This window comes from Hipposideros armiger, unplaced genomic scaffold (genome assembly GCF_001890085.2).
Source record: "Hipposideros armiger isolate ML-2016 unplaced genomic scaffold, ASM189008v1 scaffold_302, whole genome shotgun sequence".
Taxonomy (NCBI): domain Eukaryota; kingdom Metazoa; phylum Chordata; class Mammalia; order Chiroptera; family Hipposideridae; genus Hipposideros; species Hipposideros armiger.
This window is the reverse complement of record NW_017731652.1, coordinates 1,833,635-1,850,736: the sequence shown is the minus strand read 5'-3', so window position 1 is coordinate 1,850,736 and position 17,102 is coordinate 1,833,635. Positions and strand designations below refer to the sequence as shown.

The 17,102-nt window shown below is 43.2% G+C and overlaps 1 protein-coding gene across 5 annotated transcripts in view; it reads left to right on the top strand.

Moving 5' to 3' along the window:
- Window positions 1-17,102, top strand: part of THSD4 (thrombospondin type 1 domain containing 4) — a 639,484-nt gene that overhangs the window by 386,179 nt on the left and 236,203 nt on the right. Inside the window, exon 1 of one of the 5 annotated variants that reach the window (XM_019659634.1) lies at window positions 11,610-11,888. The exons of the other annotated variants lie outside the window; for them this stretch is intronic. Within the exon in view, the coding sequence (XP_019515179.1) occupies window positions 11,817-11,888 (72 nt within the window). The 5' untranslated portion in view covers window positions 11,610-11,816. Of the gene's footprint in view, window positions 1-11,609; window positions 11,889-17,102 lie in introns of those variants that run through there. 5 annotated transcript variants of the gene reach the window in all.

Below are 17,102 nucleotides of genomic sequence, written 5' to 3'. Positions count from 1 at the left end.
TTAATGGCATGGCTTACTAGATTTTGCTTTGAAATTATGCTTAGGAACATGAATCATCATCCTGAGAGACTTGTAAGGTATCTTTGAGTGCTTACCCAACATCGATTGGTGCTAGGCAGCAGTGCTTTTAGATGCGATATTAGTTTTACAATTTGTGTTGACTTTTTGCCACTTTTTAGTGGTAACCACAGCCTTCAAGTGATCATCTTCAAATCTTTTTTTATGAGAGAAGAAACTAAAAGACCCCTGGTAGAAATTACAGTTGACCTTTGAACAACACAGGGGTCAGTGGTGCCACCCCCGCACAGTTGAAAACCTGGGTATAACTTTTGACATTGCCCCCTCTTCCCCCCACCCCAGAACTTAACTACTAATAGTCTACTGTTGACTGGAAGCCTCCAATAACATAAACAGTCAATGAACACATATTTTATATGTTATATGCATTATATACTTACTTTAAAATAAAGTAAGATAGAGAAAATAAAATGTTATTAACAAAATCATACGGAAGGGAAAGTACATTTACACTACTTTCATGTGTAAGTGGACCTGCGCAGTTCAAACCCGTGTTGTTCAAGAGTCCCCTGTGTTGGGAAGAAATGAACATGTTTTATGTGCGAGCTGGTGAACACCCAGCAGAGCAGGCTCCCAGCCTTCAGATGCTGTTTCAGCCACTTGGGGCTCATTACAGTCAGTGGCAAGGTTGTTGCTGGTTCCAGCAAGTTGAGGTTCACAGAAGTCAGGACTTCCTGCCTCACTACTGCACTGCTGCACTTCTGCCAGCTCAGCTCCTATGCTGGGAGGAGAGAGAGAGGGGTGGAGAGAGAGAGAGAAGAGAGAAGAATATATATAAATTTTCCTGTCCTGGACAGATCATTTAAAGCAGCGGTTCTCAACCTGTGGGTTGCGACCCCTTTGAGGGTCAAACTACCCTTTCATAGGGGTCGCCTAAGACCATCGGAAAACAAAGAGATATTTACATTACGATTCATAACAGTAGCAAAATTACAGTTATAGAGTAGCAACGAAAATAATTTTATGGTTGGGGGTCACCACAACATGAGGAACCGTATTAAGGGGTCGCGGCATTACTAAGGTTGAGAACTGCTGATTTAAAGGGAACCACTTAATAAGTGGTCTTTTGTGACTAGCTTCTTTTACTTAGCGTAATATTTTCCAGGGTCACCATATTGTAACATATATCAGCATTTCATTTCTTTTTATTGCAAAATAATGTTTCATTGTATGGGCATACCACATTTTATTTATCCATTACAGAGATGATGGACATTTGAGCTGTTTCCACTTGTTGGCTATTATGAATAATGTGGCTATGAGCGTCCATGTACAAGTTCTTGTGTGGACATATGTTTTCATTTCTCTTGAGTATATAACTAGGAGTGGAATTGTTGGGTCATGTGGTAACTCTGCTTAACTTTATGGTGTGACTGCCAGACAGTTTTCCAAAGCAGCTGCACCCCTTACATTCCCACCAGTAGTGTACATGGATTCCTGTTCCTCCACATCCTCCCAATATTTGTCATTACCTGCATTTGTGATTAGTGGGTATGAAGCGGTACCTTATTTTGGTTTTGATATGCGTTCCCCTAATGACTAATGATGTTGAGCATCTTTTCATGGGCTTATTGGCCATCTCTTTTGGAGAAATGTTTATTCAAATACTTTGCCTATTTTTCAATTGGGTCATTTGTCTTTTTATTATAAAGTTGGTAGGATTTTTTAATATATATTCTAGATACAAGTTCCTTATCCAACACATGATTTGTAAACATTTTCTTTCATTCTGTGGGTTGTCTTTTCATTTTCTTGATGGTACCGTTAACAACACAAAAGTCTTTAATTTTGATGAAGTCCCATTTATCCCATTTATTTATTGTTTCCTTTGTTACCTATGCTTTTGGTGTCACATCTAAGAAACCATCACTTAACCCAAGGTTATGAACTTACTCCTACATTTTCTTCTAGGAGTTTTATAGTTTTATATATTAGTGTCCTATGACTGCCGTAACAAATTAACACACACTTAATGGTTCAAGTAACACAATTGGTTTTCTAATGATTCTGGAGGTCAGATTTCCGAAAGCTAAAGTCAAGGTGTGGGCAAGGCTTCATTGTTGTGGAGGCTACAGCATAGAATCCCTGTCTTCTTGCCTTTGTCAGCTTCCAGAGGCTGCCCACATTCCTTGGCCCACGGCTCTCTTTCATCTTCAAAGCTGGCAATGGCAGGTTGAGTTCTTCTCACATCAAATTACTCCAACTTCCTCTTCTGCCTCTCTCTTCCACATTTACCGTATTTTGCCATGTATAATGTGCCCTTTTTTGCCAAAATTTGTAAGGAAAAAATAAGGATGTGCGTTATACATACATGGGTAGTGCTAATTCTGTATCTATATAAATGTTTTTAATTCTTTTATTTATGCTTATGAGTGAAAAGAATAAAGCTAGAAATCAATAACAATATCCATATGCAAAATAATACCCTGGAATACGATAATTAGTCTTGTTGAACTTATGACAAATTTGCGGCCACAAAGAGTTCTTGGCCTCTGATGCGTAAATATCGTAAATTTTTTATCAAGACATAAAATTTCTTGTACTTTGTATCTGTTCTTCTGTTTTGTAATTATTTGTTACATAAAACTTTTTGTATCATAATGTGTTAAAAAAATAAGTGCTAAAATTTCTTTATAATACAAAAAACAAGTACCTAAATGTAAACAAATAAAAATTTGAATTAAAAAATTAAAACAAAAGATTTTTTCCCAGAAATTTTGGGCCAAAAACATGGGTGCACATTACATGTGGGAGCGCATTATACACGGCAAAATATGGTTAGAACCCTTGTGATTAAATTGGGCCCACCTGGATATGTCAAGATAATCTTTTAAAGTCATCTGATTAGCCACATTAATTCCTCTTACTGTCTTAATTCCCCTTTGCCATATAATGTAACATATAGAACATGGACATCTTGGGGGGGCCATTATTCTGCCTGCCACAGTCTATTATCCATTTCGAGTTAACTTTTGTGTATGGTGTGAGGTAGAGGTCCAACTTTATTCTTTTGCATGTGAATATCCAGTTATCCCAGCACTGTTTGTTGAAAAGACTCTTCTTCCATTTGTCTTAAAACCATATAACATCAAAATGTACCCATACCAGTAAATATGACATGGTCACGTTAAATGATTGGGCAGGATTTCACTTTTTGGATACTCCATAGTGTATTGAGCAGCTTCCCTGTGGTTGGACATCGCTCCCAGACTTCCACTATTAAAATTGTCCTTATCTGATTGTGGGTTTGTTTGTTTTTAATATACTATGGGCACAAACATTTTCCATAATGTACGTTGTAAATGATCTTTGAAACAATTCACTTCTTTCCACCATCCTGGTTTAAGCCCTTATCTCTGTTCATCTGGGCTGTAGCCATACTCTGCTAATTGGTCTCCCCGTTTCCACTCTTGTCTCTCTCCAGTCCTTTTTCCATAAACAGAGTAGACTTTGCAAAATGCAAATCTAGTCATGTGACTGCTGCCTCTGCCCTTAAAGAGATTCTCACTAGGAAAAGGACAAAACTCGTCATCGTGGGCCCTCCCTTTGTCTTCAGCCTACTCCGAGGCTGTGCTCCCACTTGGCTCACTCTCTGTCGTCCACACCTGCCTCCTCTCAGCTCCTCATGAAAGCCATTACTGCTCCTGCCACAAGCCAATCTCCCCAACGAGGGAAAGCCTCTCATGTCACCACATACCTGTCCTTGGCAGCCCATTTCACACTGTGGTTTTCAATTTACTTGTTGGGTTTCATTAATGTTTCTTCCTGCACCAGACAGCAAACTGCATAAAGGTAGGAATTGAGTCTGCTTCTGCTCATCATTGTTCCTCCAGGTTTCGGCACGTGATAATGCTGATATTTTTACTAAATAAACAAGGGAAATACATTTTCTACCTTGTAGTTGACTTTTATTTTTTGTTTATGGTAGTTTTTTATTTATAGGCTCTTAAAAATGTATTTAAATGTATAGACTTTTTCTTTTATGATTTCTGTCTTTGTTAGCGTTATGTGAAAAAGTCCTTCTCTACTCCAAGAATATAGAAATATTGACCTATTTTCTTGTATTGCTTTTATACTTCTATTGTTTGCTTTAACATCATTAACCTACCTGCAATTTATGTGGGGCATATAGTATAAATTAAGGAAATAACTCTATTTACTCCCCAAGTGGTTCACCATGTTCCCAACTCTTTTCCATCCTTTCTTTGCAGATTTGAAGTGACTCGCTGATTGCACACTAAATTCTTTTCCATGTTTCATTATATAAATAGTGCCTATCCTACGTGGGTAGCATTCGCCACTGCTTTAATTATTATAGCTTTATGCTATGTTTTAATATCTGAGAGTCACATTTTCTAAGAAAATACGTTTTTATAAAAATAATTCTTGCAAGTTATACAATTTGAAATAAGGGTTACTAGACAGAGAACTGTTCCTTAGAGCAGCATTTCGCAAACTTTGGCGGACCCACCTTCAGAGTTTCTGAGTCCTTAGGTCTGGGCGGGGCCCAAGTGTCTGCCTCTCTACCGAGTTCCCTGATGATGCTTACATTGCTGATCCAGGGACTGCAGACTGAGAACCTCCACCTTAAATGCTTGAAGGAAAGGCTATGGTCAGCCTGTGAACGGTCCTGAACTTTCTCTGGGTTGATTCCCCAGTGGGCCTGCCCTGTGCACTTGTCGTGAGCATCTCGCTGCAAGTGTCCCTGGCCTGCTCCTGGCTGTGCTTCAAAGCCCAGCCGAGGAGCACAACCCTCCTTTCAAGCTGCCAGGCTTCGGCCCCTTTGCAAGGATGTGGTGAGCCCCTGTGTACAGGTTCTCATTGTTTTCCTTATGTGCGAGGGGAACCGAGCAGAGAACTCCCCATTGTCGTCCTCCTTTCTACTTCTTTGGCTCTTTAGTGGCTCCTTGGTCCATGCAAAGGGAGAGTTAATTACTAACACCTGCTTCTGGCTCCTGGACCTACAGCCAACTTCTTAACAGACTTTTTCCACCCATTCTGCACAATGTAGCATATTTAAAGAAATAAACATAGTTTGAAGAGTTTAGCCATATAATCTATACCTCTGTGGAGAAGCCTGCATCTTACTTCTCCCTTCACACAGGGACAACATTCATTATGGGAAATAAACTGGCCTTAGAGATGCTATCTGTTAGGGGTTTACTGTTCTTTGTTATTAAGACCAAAGTACACGATTATATTTTATGTGAAATATGTAGTCTTCGGAAAACATTTGTTTTCCTTATTTTTTGATATTCACATTTCCCCCACTCATATGTATTTTCCCTATCTAAATCACACGAAAGTTAGGTTGAAGATTATTTGCATTTCCTTGAGGGATATACCTTCTGGGAATGTCTCCTTTTCATGTGCCCTTTTGTGGCATCTAAGATGCACCATCAGAACCTCCCCTCCAGTCACACGCAGACCAGAGTGTCTATCCGACCCTCCCTGGCACCCCTCCCCATAGTCAGCACACACTGAGTGAGACGGTCTATGTGAGAAGCCCTGGGACACGGAAGCTGCACCTCCTGTCGCCAAGGGCTCACTCTCTATTGATGAAGGTTGATGCATTTATTAACAATTACAACACAGTTTGATAAATATTGCGCTGGAGGTAATCAGAGGATGTGTGGGGGCAAAGGCCAGGGGCATAGCCCTCAGCTTGGCGGGGAACCTGGCAACGCACAACTCCCAGAAAAAGGGACATTTAAATGAATCATGGGGGGGGGGCGGGGGGTTATGTGTGTATTTATTTATTTCTATTATTAACTGTTACTGTTATTTCATTTCTAGTTACTTTTTGCATTGCCACATGTTTAACAATTTAGTCAGTATGAAAAGGATTATAGCAGTGCTGTGCAATAAAAATATGTGATTTCAAATTTTTATAGTAGCCACATTTTTGAAAAGTAAAACAAAAGAAGTGAAATTCCTATTAATACTATATTTTATTTAACCACATACATAAAATTATCATTTCAACATCTAATCAGCGTAAAAAACTTATTACTGAGATACTTTACATTTTTTTGTACCATGTCTTTGAGTTGTTATAAAGTATATTTTATATTAGAACTCACAGCAATTTGGAAGAGCCACATTTCAAGTACTCAGTAGCCACATGTGACTAAGTGACTATATAGCAATGTCACCCTCTCATTTCTGCTCAAAAGCTGCTGAGTTCCCCTCCCTGGAAGCAGCCATTGTTGCTAGTCTCCAGTGTGTTCTTCCACAGATAGGTACCGCATACAGAATCAATTTTACACATACACTGTGTTTTCCCAAAAATAAGACCTAACTGGAAAATAAGCCCTAGCATGATTTTTTTATGATGCTCGTAATATAAGCCCTACCCCAAACATAAGCCCCAGTTAAGATCGTCAGCCAGACATGACTATTTGAATAAGTGTAGATTTTTGTACATTAATACATGAATAAATGTAGATTGTTGGAGCAAAAATTAATATAAGACCCGGTCTTATTTTTGGAGGAACAGGGTGGTGCGAACAGTGTCACACTGATCATACCACAGCCCGTCCTACCTTTTCACTCGGTGATCGATCTTAGAGATGTTTCTATCATTACTTAGGAAGCAAGCTCAATTTTTTTTTTCATTTATTTATCTGGTTGGTTTTTTTACTGCGGAGTATCCCTTTTTATGAATGTCACAAATTACTCATTTCATCTTTCTCAATGGGCATGTAGGTCGTTTTCAATATTCGGTGTTTGTAAACAATTTGAGCTGAGTTTCCCAAGAGACAAAGAGTAACAGGAGCTAACCCAGTGAGGATGGGGAAGTGACATTCTAGAGAAAGGGACTAGCACGAAAGAAGGCGTGGGGCACAAGGACACATGGCATTTGGGGATAACTTCTTGTGGCTGAAGATGTCTGGAGAGTGAAGTGTGTGCGAACAGCAGAGAGGGGAGGAGGCTGGAGGGACAGGACAAGACCAGATTGCAAACAGCCTTGAAGTGTCATATGAAGGAGTTTGGACTTCATCCCTAATGGAGAGTCATCAAAAGATGTTTAAAAGCAGGGAAGAATAAATAAACGATTGAATTAATAAATACATGGAGGGTGGGGGGAGGGACAAATTGTCCATACTGATGAATTCTGATTAGTAGATGCAGGGGGTATGAGGGAAACAGAACATCACCATTTAGGGGCACGCAGTAATCATTGCTGCAGGCAAGATCTACTGATGAATATTCGAATTAGCGGGCAAAACTTGGAGAAACAGGATATTTGCATAGCCTCAAAGTATCTCCCCCCAAATATGTATTAATTATTGTGATGGTTGTAACATATGTCCAGGAAGTGGAGCTTAATCCCACTGGAGTTAATGACTCATTTCTAATGAGTAGGGGATGGAAAAGGAAAAGTAATAACAACAGGGAACAAACCTGGCAGAGCCCACCTTAGCCAAGTAATGAAGGTTAACATCACCAGCAATGTCATGTTCATGTAGGGAACCCTGACACATGTGATGAGAAAGGCACTGCACCTCTTAAGATTTTCTTCTCCAAAACCCATAACCTTAGTCTAATCATGAGAAAACACCACAGAAACCCAAATTGAGGGACGTTCTACAAGATTCCTGACCAGTACTCTTCAAGTGTCAAGGTCATGAAAAACAAATAAAGGCTGACAACTGTCAGACACCAGAAGATATGAAGGAGCTGTGTTGGCTAAATGCAACATGGTCTCCTGGATTGAATGCTGGAACAGAAAAAGGATTTTTGGAGAAAAATTGGGGAAATGGGAGTAAAGTCTTCACTTTAGTTAATACTGTTGTACCAATGGTAACTTCTTAGTTTGCATAAATGTACCATAGCTACTTAAGATGTGAACATTAGGAGGAAGTGAGTGAGAATATACCATGATACACTGTGCTGTCTGTACAACTACTCTATAATATATAATTACTTCAAAATAAACAGTTTAAAAAAAGAATCAGGGGTGACATGATCGATTCACATGGTGGAACAATCCCAGTGGTTGTGTTGGGAAAGACTGGAAGGGGAAAGGCCAGAGCAAGGTCCTGCTACAAAAAGTCAGGAGGGGCCGGCGGAGGCCCGGATGGGGAGCAGAGGCAGCGGGCAGCGGAGGCATTGGACACATGGGGAGATCTCTAAGGAAACTCAGTCAGACCCGGTGATGGTTTGGACAAGGAAGTGAGGGTGTAGGGAGACTCCAGAGAACACCCAGTTTCGGACCTCCAGGAATTAGATGGGTAGTGATGTGACTCATTTAGATGGAGGAAACAGGAGGAAGAACAGATTTCAGGGAACATCAGTTCCATTTTAGACCCGTTCAGTTTGGAGGACATTTGAGCGATCCAAGTATCCATTAGGCAACTGGATATAAGGGCCCGCAGGTCAGGAGGAAGAGCTGGCTAGAGACTGCTGTGGAGAGTCACTGGCATTTAAAAGGTGGTGGAGGCCCGTGAAATGATGAGATGGCCGAAGGAGAATGGATACACCAGAAAGAGGGCCGAAAACACAGGCGTTCAGGGGCTGGGCCCAGTCAGTGGAAAGGAGACGAGAGAAGTGGTGACAGTATAAGATTCAGAGCTGAATGCTAGAGGCAGGCTGCTGGGGCCAGAATACCAGCGTTGCCACCTACCCAGTGTGTGACATGGGGCAAGTTAATTCATCTAAGGCTGTTGTCAGGATTATGTGAGACACCATGTATAAAGGTCTTAGGATAATACTGGGCTCATAGTGCTCAAGCACGCTGGCTAATTGGAAGCAAAGGAAAACTAGAATGTTGTTCTGGAAGCTAAGTAAGCATGGTTCATAGCTTCACACCCCTTCAGATGGCCATTATCCAAAACGCAGGAAATAGTAAGTGTTGACAAGGATGTGGAGAAATTGGAACCTTTGTGCACTGATGGTGCCGCCGCTATGGAAAGCAGTTTGGTGGTTCCTCAAAAAGGTAAACATAGAATTAGTATATGATCCAGCGGTTCCACTCCTAGACATACACCCAAAAGAACTGAAAGCAGGGGTTCAAACAGATCCTTGTACACCCGTGTTCATGGCGGCATTATCCACAATAGTGAAAGGTGGAAGCAACCCAAGTGTCCATCAACAGACAAATGGATCAACAAAATGTGGTCTTGCCATTGAGTGGAATATTATTCAGCCTTCAAAAGGAGTGAAATTCTGACACATGCCACCACGTGGATAAACCTTGGAAACATTATGCTAAGTGTAGTAAGCCCAGCATAAAAGGAAAAATACTGTATGATTCCACTTACATGAGGAACCTAGAATAGGCAAATTCATAGAGACAGCGTGTTGTATAGAGGTTACCAGGAGTTGGGGGGAGGAGGAATGAGGAGTTATTATTTAACGAATACAGAGTTTCTGTTTGGGATGATGAAAAAAGTTCTGGAACTGATCAGTGGCGATGGTTACACATCATTGTGAATGTACTTAATGCCACTGAATTGTGCACTTAAAAATTGTTAAAATGATAAATTTTATGTGGTGTGTATTTCACCACAATATGAAAAACAATGCTGGTTAATACTGCAGATAACTCAAGATAAGCCCTGAAAATTACCCTTTATATGTATTTCATGACCCAGGGGCCATTGGTGACATTTCCAGAGTCCTTGTAATGGAGCAGAGGTCAAAAATGAGTTTGCAGTGGGTTGAAAGGTGATTAGGAAGTACCTAGACCAGGGATTGGCACAGTGTGGCCAAATCTGGCAAAGTGCCTGTTTCTGTAAATAAAGTTTTATTGGAACACAGCCTGGCCCTTCATGTGTGTTTTGTGGGGCTGCTTTTGTGTACAGCAGCAGAGTTGAGTAGTTGCCACAGAAACCATATGGTCTGCAAATCAAAAATATTTGCTAATTTGCCCTGGACTAGACAAGACACCTGGACTTTCAAGAACTTTGGCTTTCTTAAACAATTCCTGCATTCGTGATGAGGTTGCTGAGTAAATGACAGCACCGCTTTGGTGACAACGCCCCTTTGGTCACCGAGCAGAACAGACCCAGCCTGATGATGATGATGACGATGATGATGATGATGATGATGATGATAAATAAGAAGGAAGAAGAAGAGGAGGGGAGAAAAGAAAGTCCTTCCTTCCTTTCTCTAACTGGAGATATCTTCACTGGACCTTCTGTCTCTTACAGATCTGGAGACAGGGATTGTAAGAACCTCCACCCAATCTCCCAAATAACTCCCCACTACTAAATTGTCATGTGACTGGTGATAATAAATGTTCTGAGATGGCGACAAACTGCAGTTTGGTTTAAAATTTCCTCATTAATCCTGGAAAATGCCCACAACCTGAGGCTTTTCAAGTGTTTATTAATTTTACTCTCTGGGACTGGGTGCCAATATTTGTTCAGATCAAAGAGAAAGCCGACATCTTGAGCATTTACTGTGTGTCAGAAACTATGCCAAGTTTTATGCGTAGGTGACCTAATTGATAATCATCATAACCATCGGATGGCCTTCCCACACTTCCCAGGTGGGGTGACAGAGGCCCCTTGGAATTAAATACTCAACCACAGACTCACAGAGAGTTAGCAGCGGACCTGGGGTTTGGATGAAGTCTGCCAGATTCCAGGGCCGGCTGTTTCTCCTGCACCATGCAGCCATCCCATCCTGCAGAATGGCTCTTTGTGCCCATTCAAGCAGAATCTAATATTTGATAGGTTCTCAATGTATGTTAACCCATGAGCCCTGCTATCTGACAGTAAGAGCCGGCCGCCTAGGGCGTGTCTCAAGTGGACTGTAGGCTTTACTGATGCCCGCTCCCTGCCCCCGTGCCTTCTCTGCCCCCAGGCTCCAGTCTGATTCACCTGACTCTACTCAGAGGTTTTTCTTTAAAACCATCCTGCTTTTCACTGTGTTCTGCTAGTACCAGGCTTCACTTGTTCCTACCTTACTATTTATCTTTACATCATCTGCTGTAATTCCTCAAGCTCTTAGTTAGGCCCAGTGACCCAGGGAGACTGCAAGAGGGGGATAGAGTGGCTGGCCCAGTTCCCATTCATTTGTGTTCTTCTGATCAGTGCATAAACACACGGCACCCTCCCTTGTGACTTCTTTCTCCTTCAGGGCTGCCCTTGATAAAGCAGCTTTTGACTGCCTAGATTTCTGTAGCCATCAAATCAGAAGTAAAAGGGAACTCAGAGGTCATCCACCCAACTCTTGATTGTATCAATGAGAAATCCAACCGACACCCAGAGAGGGCTGGCAATTTTTCCAGGCACACACAGCTTGTTGGCAGCAGATCCTGGACTCAGAAGGCCCTGGGTCTCCCAGCTCCCGGCCTGGAGCCCCTGCTGCTGCAGCTCACTGCCTCCCGCCTGCCTCAGTGGATGGAGCAGGGGTCATCCCCCTGCATGTGGAGTGCTTACCTTGGAGCCTTTTCATGAATGAGACCAGATGCAGAGCTCCACATTGATCATTTCTGCCCCTCCCCTTTCTGCTTTCTGTTAAAGGCAGCCCCCCAGCTCCCAGCTGGCTCCTGTCCCCTCCCCCAGCCGGGAGAAGTTATTACATGAAGAGATCAGCTTACCAGTTTTCTCCAGAGCAGAGGCTGAGCTCGGAGCTCCGGGTAGTACCGTGAGGGAGAGCAGAGGGAACAGCGCGGTGCCTAGCGGAACTCCGGGGCTGGAATCCCGAGACACAAGTGCATCTGCTAGCTGTTAGCACTTGGCAGACGGAGTTCTCCTCTAGGGTAGTTCTGACTTTGGGTAATAATGTTTGTCAGCTACCTGATATTAACACTGCTCCACGTTCAAACAGCAGTGTTAGCAAGACCTGGGGGAGAGGTAAGCCAAATAAAATATCTTGTCAGAGGTTGTATTTTTGTCAGCATTATATTTCCTCTTCTATCTATCAAGAGGGATCAGGGAGTGGGCTTTTATGGTGTGCAAAGAGGAATACTTTATGTTGCTGTTTTAGGCTTGCCTGGCCATTTCTTAGACACAGGCTGCTTTTCTTCTTGACGAACCCTGTAATTTGTAAAACCTCATTCCAAGGCTGTCTGTACAGTTGCCACCCCAGGGAGTTGGCATGGCCTGGATGACAGGTGCCTGGAGGTGCACATTTCTCCTTCTGCCACTGCAGGAGAAAGAAAATGTGCACTTCGGATGGGCACTGTTACCTTCTGAGAATTTTTCTCCAGTGTTGCGGAGAGAATATGCATGCTAGAGGAATTGCTTCTCTTTTCTGCCTTTTTGCATAACACGTTTCTCCTTTTTGGCTTTGGTGTGCTTGGAAAACTCTGTCCTTAATTTCCTATCACAGGTTTGAAGAAGGATAGTGATACTTATCAGGGCTATGAGTGGGTCCAGATCTGTCATCGAAGCAGGCATGTCTGAGGCCCATGAGGATCGTTTATTCTTATTGGTTTAGCTTATGTGCTTGCTGGATACAGTTCTGCACATCACAGTAGGCGCCAGTTTTTGATGAAGCAAAAGCGATTGGAAGGATGCTCATATGGGTTGGAGAGGGAAGCACTTAGGTGTACCCACCGCGCCTGCAACAAGCTTACCTCATCCACTCCTTGTACTTCCATTGATGAAAAACCACAGATGCCTGAGCAATGAAATGACAGCCTTTTTCCTGAATCCATCTTGCTGTTTGAAAAGCCAAGTGAAGAGTGTGTCTCCTAGAAAGGCCACGGGGCCACTTCACAGCTTTGTCTTTTGTTAGCATTGTCAGAATGGATGCAAGCCTAATGTAATTACTTTCCCTGGCTCAGAGGAGTGGCCAGCGAGCACTCCCAAAGCCAGGCCACAGGGCCGGCTGTGGTTTCAGCAGGTTTGCTACTCTGTTCAAAATAGACATGTGTCTCGGAGGCATGCAGAAATGGGTCACTTGTTCCGGACTTGTAGCCTGTTCGTTACTCATGTCCTGTGCTCTGCAGATATTTCGTGGGCCTGTGGGGGGGCCGAGGACTTGAATGGGAGCTGGAGGAGCTGAATGGGTTAGTGATGCTGGAAGCTGAAAGCAAACCATTGCCCTCTAGTTGTAGCTGAAGTTCGCAGCTTCCCTGTTGATTTTTTTACTGTGCAGAGTAAATGACAAATGGGCCGGCCTCTCTGAGCCTGGAGCACTTCAGCTAGTGAGAGGAGACCTCATATGGAAAATATTTCCATCACCGCGGCATGTGCATATGGTCTGGGGAGACCCCCGTACAGAGCCAATCATGGCGCTCCAGCAGACCCGCAGTGGCGTGCCAATTACTCTTATTAACAGCAGAGCCGAGGGCAGGCTTCAGTTACCTGCACACAGCTGGCTCCCGGGAAGGCCACTCTGGAATGCGTGTGCCTCCAGCCCATGTCACAGGCAGCAGCTAGAGCGGCTCTGCTTCACTTTACAGTCAGCAAAGCAGATGAAAAATGAAAGGGAATTACACAGGCTCACCCAACTCTTGATGCTGTTCAGACAGCACTTAGCACTTGAGAGTGAAAAGCAGAACTTCTGTATTTTGAGTTAAAAGTGTGTGTGTGTGCACACGCGCCTAATAGCCCAAAAGCCCAACCAGAGGTGACGAAATGCCTGCCCCTCTGCTCCTTTGTTCTGTTCTGCTGTGCTAAAGAACGACCCTCGTGTGCCTTGCCCTCTTTTCTTCCTTGTTTTCCTTCCTTCTCTGTGTGTGTGTGTGCGTGTACGCATGTGCCTGTGTGTGTGTGCGCACATACACACGTGTGCCAGTGAGTGTGTGTGTGTGTGTGTGTGTGCGTGCACACGCCATTGCAAAGTTTTCACTCCATAACCACTGTGCTCCTAGGAAATTGTACAATTAGTGAGTTGGAAATGAAATGATGAAGGAGGAACATGAGTATGAGTAGCTCCCCCTCCCTCCTTAAAAAGAATGTAGTTTATATGGCGCTTTGAAGAATGTGGCATTTATTTATAAGAGGCTCATTTTTATAGCCGTGTTACTTACGAAACTCGCCCATAAACATGTGGCATCATCCCCAAGTCACCAAGGTTTCCTTTTCCTCTGCCAGCCAGTTTTCTTGCAGGTTTTAATTATCTTCCCTTTGGATGTTCATAAAAACACATGAGGAAAAGGAAGAAAGGAGAAGAAAGCGTCATATGCCGGGTGGTGCTTAGTTGGCTCTGCTCTCAGGGTGCAGCTGGAAGCCACGCAGCCAACTCGGTCAGTTTTCTGGGGTGTGAGGTCCTTCCAGAGAAACGGGCTGGCAGGTGGTTGGAGGAGGGGATGTAACTCAAAACCATCCTCATTGGGCGTCCTGCTGCTGGCACAATTGGCACCAATGATCGACATGCAAAGACACAGCTACCTGGTATGGTGTCGGTGCCTGGGTTTGAGGACAAACCCAGAGAAAGACTAGTCCTCCTTCAATTTTCTGATTGCGGAAGCATTAAACTAAGAACACTGAAGTCACTAGAATGCCTTTGCCCTCGTCAGAACTAGAAGCACAGCAGTATTCACTTGTACAAATTGCACGCGTGCCCTAAAAGAATGTCAAGAACTAGAGGGTCAACCAGGACTTTTGGTGCGTTTGTCAGTATGGGAAGCGTGCCAGGATCCTGGTTCTTTGTAGTATGCAGCAGAATTGGGGGGTAAGGAGGAGGGAGGGAGATTGCCTTTCCTAAACTTGAACTTGACTTCTCAGGTAAGACCAGTAAGATACTGTTGTTAAATGTGGGGCGGGAAAGGGAGAGGCAACTAGAAGCCTAAAGTTCCATATAGCGTGTGAGAAATTCCTAGACGTGAGTCAAACAGATGTTTCAATTCTGATGAAGCAATTTCCAAAACCTACCAAAATTTAAAAAAATATCTTAGCTGCTAATGTATACGGGGCTTTTTTTTATGGTGATGACCATGTTTTGGAATTAGACAGTGGTGATGGTTTCACAATTGTGTGGCCATACTAAAGACCACTGAATTATACCCTTTAAAGGAGCAAATTTTATGGCATGTGATTAATAGCTCAATTTTTTAACTTAAAAATAAATAAATAATAAGCACCTCTTTGACTCTGCTTTTCTAATACTTTATCCTATAGATCTCCTCTGAATGCGCAAAGTACTCTCTGAATCATTTTTCCTAATTAGGCTGTTGCAACTACTTAAATGTCCCTTGATATGCAACACTATGCAGGTGTCCAAAATGCAGGAAGCTGCTGTGTGTGTACTGACATGAGACGACCACCAGGATATGTTAAGTAAGAAAAGCAAGTTCCAGAACGTCTGTAAAATGCTACTCTTGGTGTAAAATGAGTTAATGTATTTGTCCATCCTCTCTCTGGAAGAATAACAGTAATACCTTGGTTTGCGAGCATAATTCATTCTGGAAACAAACTACTCGTATTGCAAAACATCACTCGTTTACCACGTTAAAAACGTATTAGAAATGTTTGCTCATCTTGCAGCACGCTCGCAAACCACGTTACTCTCAATCCAAGGTTTTACTGTACAAGACAATGGGAGGAGAATAGGCTAAGGGGAAGAGGGCAGGTGAGAGGCTTACACCTTTGGTACCTTTCGAATTGTGCGCAGTAATGAAATCTTGATATAACAGATGAGGTCCTCACCAGTAGTGCATAGCACATGCTAAGGTGGCATGTGCATGAGTTAGCAGCTGTAACACTGAGATGCAGCTCAGTGAAGTGATCTCTAAGGGCTAAAATGATGTTCTGGAGATGGCTCATTCACTCCTGTAACACCTACTGATTACCCCTCTGCTTTTCCACTTTTACACTGAGGCTAATAATAGTAGCTGCTTTAAGGGGTGGTTGGAAGAATTAAATGGGATCATATGTGTAGAGCTCTTAGCTTGGTGTGTCAGGCACAAAGTAAACAGCACTTACTGGCTATTGCTACAATTACGATCGCCAGTGCTACCAGGGCGTGCCACCTCCGGGCTGAAGCAAGGAAGGTGAGAAATGAGGTCTTCGTCTTTGATGAGCTAATGCTTTACAGGAAGGCAGAAAGTGCAAACAGTGAATGATTGTGCAATAAAAAGCTCTCTGTAATTGCAAAAGCACAGGCGAAGGAGCAAAGGTATCGAAGAAAGTGAAAAAAGATTCCACAAACAATGTCATATTTAACTGAAACTTGGAGGGTTGTGTGTTTGGAGTCTTCAGGACAACCCCCAGGTTCAGTGATTCACAGTGATTCAATAACCCACCATATAGTTGCACTCAGAGCCCTGAGTTTTTCCAGTGACAGGGTGCAGAGCAAAATCAACAGAGGAAAAGGCGCACGGGGCCAAGTGCAGAGGACAGCAGGCACCAGCTCCCCAGGCTCCCCTCCCAGTGGAGACACACAGGACGCACTTAATTCCCAGCTGTGAGTGAGACAACACGTGTGAAATGTTGCCAACCAGGGAAGCTTGTTAGAGACTCAGCACCTAGGGTTTTTATTGGGCGCTGGCCACATAGACACCCTCTTCCTGCCATGTACCAACATTACAGACTCCCAGCAGGGAAGCAGGTGCTCAGCATAAACCATGTTGTCTGTGCAGCGTGGACACAGTGAGCCACTCTTACCAGTGCTGGGAATGGTGAGGACCCCCCCCCCCGAAATCCGAGTTCCCGAAGGCCAGCCAATGGCCAACCTTGTAAGCAGGTCTTTTTAAAGGAGAGCAATATGGACTGCTACATTTGTTAACTCTTTTCTGCACAAATGGGTAGGCGTTTTGAGTGGAAAAAAGAGGGAGGGAGGACATTCCAGGCAGAGGGGAAACATCTTTAGAGCCCCATAAATAAGAAAGAACACAGCACATTCTGGAAACAATGCTTAGGTCAGATTACAGCAGCGTGCCATGTGAGGAGACATGGCAGAGGGTTTTGCAGTCACCTGGATCCTGGAGGTTAGAGGTTTTCTTTGTGCCTTTGAAACTTCCAGAAATTCCATATCTACAGTCTTAGGATTACCTTTTTATGGCATGTCATTTAGGCAACCGCTGTGGGATGTTTTCTTGGTCATAGATTTTTGAAATTATTTTGAAGGAGCCAATCAAATTACATAATGAATGGAGAATTGATTTATAAGCAGTGACA